Source organism: Camellia sinensis, chromosome 10 (assembly GCF_055761805.1).
Source record: "Camellia sinensis isolate YWXY chromosome 10, ASM5576180v1, whole genome shotgun sequence".
Classification (NCBI taxonomy): Eukaryota; Viridiplantae; Streptophyta; class Magnoliopsida; order Ericales; family Theaceae; genus Camellia; species Camellia sinensis.
In genome coordinates this window covers 131606653-131615584 of record NC_138970.1, presented here as the reverse complement: position 1 = coordinate 131615584, position 8932 = coordinate 131606653, and the positions used below count along the sequence as shown (strand labels likewise).

General features: G+C 34.1%; 1 protein-coding gene and 1 long non-coding RNA gene across 2 annotated transcripts; one reads left to right on the top strand and one right to left on the bottom strand.

Moving 5' to 3' along the window:
- Positions 1-2517: 2517 nt before the first annotated feature.
- LOC114285242 (uncharacterized) lies at positions 2518-5585 on the top strand. The gene is made up of 4 exons (XR_014342624.1): positions 2518-2866; positions 2997-3043; positions 3130-3177; positions 5401-5585. It is a non-coding gene; the product is annotated as an uncharacterized LOC114285242 (long non-coding RNA).
- Positions 5586-5636: 51 nt separating this feature from the next.
- LOC145800694 (uncharacterized) lies at positions 5637-8656 on the bottom strand. The gene is made up of 4 exons (XM_082890421.1): positions 7798-8656; positions 6863-7766; positions 6651-6769; positions 5637-6564 (listed from the first exon to the last, which is right to left on the bottom strand). The coding sequence occupies exons 1-4, from the start codon at positions 8545-8547 to the stop codon at positions 6157-6159; spliced, it is 2181 nt and encodes a 726-aa protein (XP_082746547.1). The 5' UTR covers positions 8548-8656; the 3' UTR covers positions 5637-6156.
- Between the last annotated feature and the right edge of the window lie 276 nt (positions 8657-8932).

The window sequence follows — 8932 nt, the reverse complement described above, 5'->3', positions numbered from 1 at the left end:
TCATTTCAAGAGCGGTAAATACGACTCTGGTAATTCCTAGGTCGGTGTCTGCAAGTAGACTATACAAGTGCTACCAATTTGTCATTTTTACTGGTATTAACCGGAAGGCTCGACACCTATCCGCGCAGGTTTTCTGTCTTTCACCCCGGACTCTCAGGCCAACTAATTTAATATCATCTACACCACCTATCAAGACTTACCAACATATTTACCCCAAAACCATTCCATGAAAACTTGTTTCTCAACATTCTTTTCTCAATGCAAATTTTCAAATCAACTTTCAAAGTTTAATGTAATCAAATGAATTGATATGCTAATAACACAATTTTGCCTTCTCAAATATCCTCAACAATTAGTCATTTCATGACTATTTCAACGTTTTGAACAATAATTTCCAAAATGAACAATAATTCTCATATTCCCTGAAATTTATCATTTATATAAATATAAATAAGAAATTTTCCAAATATCCATTTATTTTGATACACAAAATAAATATAACAATATCATTCATCGATTTTCAATCTCTTAAAAAAAATCCCCAAATTCTAGGTTTTTTCACCAAAACTATACAACTCAAATCTTTTGAAAAAAAACTTTCCAAAATCATTTTTTCTTCAATCAACGAAGATCAAAACCCATAAGATTATTTTAAAAGAACAAGAGACAAACCCACTTTCAAAATCGCTCAACTTCTTGAATCAACAATCAATTTTCAAAGCTATCGAAAAATGATTTCAAAAATCATATAGATCTTGCAAAAACATATATATAACTCTAAGAAAATCCCTACCTCAAGTTTTGAAGAAGAAATGAGATGAAACCCCCAAAATCAATGGTGTCGAAGCTCGATGAGATGATAACCAACTTTGGGGAAGAACTTAGGTCTAAATCCCAATGGATTTAGAGAAATCAAAGAGCGAAGATGACTTATAGAGAGAGAAGCTCTCGATCTGGAATTTTGGAGAGTTTTAGAGAGAGAGAGGACTGAAGAAGTGATCTGAAATATCAGATTCATGAACTGATATAACATGGTCCGCTCGAGCGTCAAATACATTAACCTAGTACTTTTGCAGACAAGTCAAACTTCTGAAACCAAACATTCTCCGCACAACCGCATAAACGACCACTCGAGCGAACAAGCAACTTCGAATGCATTTTGCATTTTTGCTTTGGGGGCTCTGCCCCTCGATCTTGCCAGGGCGCTGCCTTCGGACCCACCAAGGGGCGTTGTCCCCTGGACCCCCGCGAGCTGACTGGGCAGCTCGAACCCCGACCGGCCCACACGAAGTGGCAAAACATGAAAGAAGAATCGAAACTGGGATCGCTACAATACATTCTTAACAAGTGTCTTTAGGACACTTGTTAACAAAATTCATCTTTTATTTTTATGGGTACTTGTTAAAGTTTTTTGTTTTTAAGATTGTTCAAATACTTCTTAGCATAATGTTAACAGCGACTTGTTATAACTGTGTGACAAAAAAACACACAAGTAACGCCGACCACCACCATTATGTAACGGCCTTTTGCAATGCCTTTACAATGCCTTTGCAGCCATTATGTGTCTGTTTTCAACAGATTCTGTATTTAAAGCCATTTTTTCTTGTCCTTTTTTTAGCTTCTAAAATCACGCAAATTCCACACACGATCGGTGCAAAAAAATTATATCTATATGTTTTCAATTTCCACTTCTCAACTTCTATAAGATTTAAGGTTAGATGAGCTTAGTTCTTTACATTGGTTTTGGGTTAGATTTGTTGAACAGAGCTTGGATATTATGTAATGTAATTTTCCATTAGTCTAGCACATTGCGATATGAATTACGTTAGTGACTCTATAACTAATTATATGAAAGAATATACTTCATGAATTGATGAATTATGTTAGTAACTCTATAACTAATTATATGAAGGAATATGCTTCATGAATTGCTTACCATAATAAGGAAGAAGTATCCATAGGTACAAAGTTAATATAATATAGAAAATTAAATACATTAATAAAACGATTAATCTCCGTGTCAATGTAAAACTAGTGTAAATTTTGGCATATAGATTTGATCATGTTTAAAAACTAAATAAAACCCACAAAAACTAGTTTAAAGCTCATTAAATGTGATCATGAAATTAAAAACACATGCCGGTAAATTTTTCCACAGTTGTGCGAAAAGAAGAAAAATCCAAGGCTCCGATTGTTGCCCTTGTCACAATTATTGTATGGCAGCATTACTATAAAAACAATTAAGGATCACACTTTGCCTAATAAAAATATCTCATTTTTATTGGAAGTGTAATAAAAAAATTAGATTGATATTTTAATCACACTTGATTTGATGAAGTGTGTTAATATTTATTTTTTTATGTCACTTTTCAATTAAATATGATTATATATATATATATATTTGTAATCACACCTCTAATATATATTACAGTGTCTAAACCCTGACCTAACCACCCCAAGCTTATATATTATACAAAAGTCTAAACCCTAACCTAACCACACCAAGCTTATATATATTACAGAGTCTAAACCCTAACCCCTCACTCCCTCTCACTCTCCCTCTCTCCTCTCTTTTATCTCCCCGCCTCCTTGGTCGTCTCCTCTGGTGGCGCCACCGGCGACACCACTGCCTCCGCCACCACCTCCTCCTCCATCGCCGCCGTCTTTCTCTTCTCCTATTCTCTTCACTGATCTTCACCGGTCGTCTACTTCGTCTTCTCCACCCTCGTAGTCGGTTCCAAAACCCTAACCCTACAAAGGACTACCGCCGGACTCGTCAGAATGGCGATCTCGAACGGGCTGATTGCGATGAGAAAGATCAGGCAATCTTCTCTGATCAGAACTCTGCACCTGATTCAACCTTGAGGTACACCCCACTCTCCTCTCATTCTCTGCGCCTCTGTTTTTCACTTTTTTTATTTTCTTCACTTTCCTATCAATGAATTCAAGATTCAGATTTCTTTTTTTGTTTATATTTTCCATTTTTTTCCCCTCAGAAGTCAAAAGATTGGATCAATATACACCTCTCTTATCTCAAATCCAGGTTTAATTTTTTCCTTCTTGTTGATTTCAAATTCTACTGAAGATTTTTTGTTCTTTAATGTTCATTAGTTAACTGTGTCTGTGAAGCCCCAAACTGACATTGAAGGCCTCAACATTGCCGATGATGTCTCTCAGGTGAGTCAGTCAATTCTTTTTTGCTGAAATTCACAAGAGTTGTCAAGTGGGTACTTGTTATTTCTTACAGTTTTGATTTTGAACTAGCAAGTTTTTCAAATTGATGATGTGTTAATTTAAATTCTGTAGAGCTTCCTTAAAACTCTAAGAAGAATGAGAATAAGGTTTGAATATAAAATAAGATGATGAAAATTTTGTGGAATAACAATAAGAACTAATTGAGTATAAGGTTTGGGTGCTTTCAGAATAAGGTTTTCTGTTTAGGTTGGATATTAGCACAATATGGAATCTTCAATTTAATCTACAGCCATGGGTTCAAGGAAAATGTCCTGTCCAAACAACATGCTATTCCTGTACTAATATAAATATATTCCTTTACTTTTAAGACTTCTCAAAATCATCAATTTGAATTCTCAGCAATAGAGGCAGGAGAATGGGCAGGGCTAAAGCGTTGAGGTCAAGCTTATTTGGTTAGGAGCTTTATATTTAGGGGTGAAAGGTCTTTACTTTTGCTCTCTTTGCGAAGGCAGCCATCACATTGTTTTTAGTTTTAAATAAATGAGAAACCATCAAAGAGAAAATAAGAGCGTGAGGTTAATACAACTGCCCAAACTTAACTAAATTTAGCTGTGAAATTTTGGATGGAGACATTTTAATTTCAGTTCACAAAATTTTGATAATGGAAACACATCCAAAGTAACTGGTAAAGCTTTGGGTTCTTTTATCTGTATGTTGGTTTTTGAGTTATGAGATTTCAAATTCTTTGAGTGTTCACACTGGTTTGTTAATTGTCCAGAAATTAAGAAGTTTGTTTGTTATTTTAAACTTGAATTTATTGTGATAAAGAAAGATCTATCTTGTGTGTGGGCAATGTCCCTTGCTTTGTTCAGCAATTTTTAAGGATAAATAATCTTTAATATACTATTGTTCTGCCTCACACTATCCCTGTGAGAGGCTAAAAGACAAAAAAAAAAGGGAGTGTGAATCATTTTACTACACAATATGGAACTCTTGTTGCGAACTGAATTACCTAAATCATTTTTCTTGTCTTTTGCTTCTTTATGCAATTGACATGATAAGCTGATGACAAATCAATTATGCTACAATCTGTAGCATGACCAAGGACCCATCATCTGGATTCTTCAATGTGTCCAAGTTGAGGTTATATTGGAGTTGGTTGCTGTCATAATCGATTCTAGACCAAGTATAAGGAACGGTATATTACAAGGCAAATGCTTTTAAAACCGAACTGGCTAGGTCGATCGGTCTAGGTTCTGATCTGGATAAACCCTAACCCATTTTAATTTGAAAACTGGCTTCTTTTTATTCAACCGGCAAAACCTATAGTTAAACTGGCTAACCGCATGAATTGGTGTCGGTTTAAGTAAACCGACCGAACCTAAGAGTTTCCAATGTACTTGGTTCAGGCATTGCAAAAATCACTATTATGGGTCTCGAACACAACACCTCATTTATGATTACTTGTTCACTTTACCACTAAACCACCATGGTTAACATAGATTATTTATTATATCCATTGCATTTTCTTTCAAGCACAAGTATAATTAACTATTTAAAAAACAATATATCAATATAAAAGAAAAATAAATGAATGTATCTTTATACTTATCTTATTATTTAAGTAATTTTTAATATATTTGTAGGGTAATTATTATGCACGGTTCAATTTTGGTGGAACTCGACGGTGTGGAACCAGGGACCCTTTTTTGGTTTAACCAATGGTTTAGGTTTCAGAACATTTTTCAGGGTCACTCTATAGGATTGGGGTTGTGGATGAACTGGGGATCACTTATTGAAAACTAAAATTTATTTTGACTAACCCAAATATGTAAATATATTATAATTACCAAAGGGTCATTCCTGTCACATGGTCAGCTTATCTGAAGCAAATAGTGCCTTTTTTCTTTGTGGATTGAAGTTCATTTTTCCTGTTTATAGGCAAATATTGAGCTGTCTTGCTTTCAGCATTTCTTGCTTTTGTTAAAGTTACAGAAACAGTCTTTTCTTTTTGTCATTTATTCTAGTAGGAGATCGGGTGAAGTTGTTTACTGCATGTTTCTCTATTTGAACTGTTGTCTGATGTTTTTTCATTGCCTTGAGCGTTAGTAATAAATTCATTTATCATGATATTTAATGCCTTCTCTTGATTGTTTGAACTATGTAGTTTTGTTTTGTTTTGTTTTGTTTTATTTTCCTGGACAGAACTTTGTCCTCTTTGGAGTTGCCTAGGGCTGTTGCTGTTGCAACTGCGCCATCTTCACCTATCTCAAATGGTGGGCCCCCTCCATATGAAAATCAAGAGAGGACTGAAGTAGGTACTTTTGATGGAACTGCCAGGCTTAAGTTCAGGATCCTGCTCAATATATTTCAATTCAACTATTGGAGAAATTATCAGTGTTTTTAAAGGCGAAAGCGCCAGGCGAGGCGTTTTACCCTTATTGAGGCGAGGCGTAAGCCTCAAGGCGTCGAGGCGTAAGCCTTTTAAATTTTGATTTATTAAATTTTTATAAAATACAAAATTAATTAAATATAGCATAAAAAGAGTACAAAAAATAAGAATTACCAAATAAAATTCTTAAAGGCCATTCTAAGCATATAACCAAAATTAATTAATAATTTCAAGTATTATAAGTGCTTTCTAAGTCATTCTCATTAATACGATAATAAAAAAATAACTTAAGTGATAGTCAAAATAACTTAAATTTCAATTGTTCAATAAACAAAATTACTTAAAACTCTAATACTCTATAAACAAAGCAATAAATAAATAATAGGTCACTCTAAGTCATCCTCATTAATATTGTCATCATCTTCGTCTGCTATATCTATAATGGGATAGGTTCCATCATCTATTCCACCAACTTCTTCAAACTCCATATCTTCATCCACAAGGGTGCATCTTGCTGCCTTGCCTTTTCCTCTATCATTTCCTACACAAGAAATATGATTTCAAATTAATTAAATAGGCACATACAATAATATGTATGCAACTAGTCCATAATTGTTTAACAACTTACTTAAACCTTCACCAACTTTTCTTTTCTTTGCATTCGAAGATGAGTCAACATTAATTGTAGTCGTAGTTGATCGATTCTCCACACTTCTATCATATGTAGTGATAGGCACAGTCCTAATTGCTTCAGCATCGAACAATTCTTCTTCATCAAGCCAAGAAGCATCAAGGGAGAGGACAGGATCTTCTTTTTCAGCAATCCATTCATCATCCGAATCAATTTCATCAATTAGTATTGGATCAATGTTTTGTCTTCTTCTGATACTCCTCTCTCTTAGTTTAGTGTTGTACTTCACATAGACCAAAGCATTCAAACGTTTGTGCTCAAGCCTATTCCTCTTTTTTGTATGAATCTAATATAATAATATAAGAAACGAAATAAGAAACATGAATATTTTATTTCATGCATACGAAAGTTTAGGAAAGAAAGATATATTACCGACTCAAAGGTGCTCCAATTCCTCTCACATCCCGAAGCACTACAAGTTAGACTAAGTACTCGAATAGCAAATTTTGTTAACTCTGGTGTTTTGCTCCCAAAATGAATCCACCAATCAGCTACATAATTTGAAAAATGCACAAATAATTTCAATCTCGTATTTTAATTTTATAGAATGTAATTGGAAAATTATTTTCATATTAGTTTCTTACCGGGAGAGCGTATCGCTCTGGAATCAATTGCAACACGACTTCCGAATTCCCCTTTTGCTTGATCATAATAGTCCAATTGGATATCAGCCTTGAGACGCTCATCATAACTCAACATTCTATCCATGCACTGATACAATCCTAGCCTTACCTCCTCAACATTGGAGAAGGAATCTCGATAGCGCAACTGAGGGTTTAGATAATAACCAGCAGCATGTAAAGGTCTATGAAGTTGTGGTGTCCACCTTGCATCTATCTTATTCCAAATTGGTCCGTACTTCCTAACATTTCCTCCACAATTGAAAGCAATCTTTTCTTTAGCCACATCCATCAACTCATAAATGTAACCCATAGCAGCCCTCTCCTCTGAATCAACTTCTCGCAAAACACTAACCAAAGGTATTGTACTTTTGATACAAAAAGCAACATTAGGCCAAAATTTTGGATCAAACAACACAGTTGCACGAGCCTTTACCCCTTCAACCTTTCTTGCCCAACTACTAGAAGCCCACTTTTCTGAAGAAAACATAGCTTGGAGTGGTTGCTTTTGTTTGTAAAGACTTTGGAGAGTAAGATAAGCAGTGGCAAATCGTGTTACTGCTGGACGGAGTAGTTCACTGTTCTTTGTAAATGATCTCATCATTGAAAGAACCCAACAATGTCCATATATAAACTTGACCACTTGCCTAGCTAACGAGAGAGTTTGGTCACAGATTTTTAATTTTCCAATGTCCTCCAACATTAAATCAATACAATGTGCAGCACATGGAGTCCAATACAACTTCTTCCTCTTCTCCATAAGTCTTGACCCGGCATTGACATAGTTTGAAGCATTATCAGTAATAACTTGAACAACATTATCTTCCCCAATTTCATCTACGACACTATCAAGATAGTTAAACATCAACTCCCCATTTTTTTATAGTATCAGATGCATCAATTGATTTTAAAAACCAAGTTCCAGCAGGGCTATTCACAAGAAAATTAATAAGAACTCTACTTTTCCCATCTGTCCAGCCATCAGACATAATTGAGCATCCATATTGTTTCCATGCTTTCTTATGTTCCTCCATCATGACATTTATATCCTCTACTTCTGCTTTAAGAATCCAAGTCCTCAATTCATGCATAGAAGGGGGTTTGAAACCAGGTCCATAATTTGCAATTCCATCAACTGCAGCTACCCAATACGGATCATTCACTAAATTAAATGGAAGAGCTTTACAATATATAAAACGCCCAATCTTTCGACATACATCTTTTCTTTCTTCTTGTTTCCATTTGGAGTTTAGTGTAGATTGTCGTGCTTGAGAACTAGCAAATTTATCCATTGGACCCCTCGGTTTTGGTGGTTGTGTCATACTACCAGTATCGCCTTCAATAGATTGAGAAGCACCACTCTCGCCCTTTGCTCCAGCACCCATCCCAATTTCATATAGCATCTCATTACGGGCACTTTTTTGCTCAAAGAAATTTTTTAATGCTTGTTGGCATTCCAACTTTACATCTTCAGGAACTTTTGAACACGATTTAATGCCTTTATGCGTACCGGCTAGATGATTTTTAAATCGACTTACAGTACCACTACAAGTTTGATCATAAAATTTGCATCTAAAATATTTTTCCCCATCAACTTCTTTTATATACTTCCAGACAAAATCTTTTCTTTGGCCTTTGGGTTCAGTCATCCTTTTTTTTTTTGTTATCCCCACCAACTTATCAACTACAAAAATAAACAAATAAAAAAATTAAAAACAAAAAATATGAGAAGAGAAGCTCAATTAAAAAAATTAAAAATTAAAATAATAATAATAATAATAATAATAATAATAATAATAATAATAATAATAATAATAATAATAATAATAATAATAATAAAAAATTAAACGAGAATATATTAGAATTACATTGATAATAAATTAATGAGGGAGGACTCAGTTATATAATAATAATAATAATATATTACTAAATTAATGATGGATGACTCAGTTATATAAATTAAACAAGAATAATATATTAATAAATTAATGATGGAGGACTCAGTTATATAAATTAAACAAGAAGAAGCTTAAT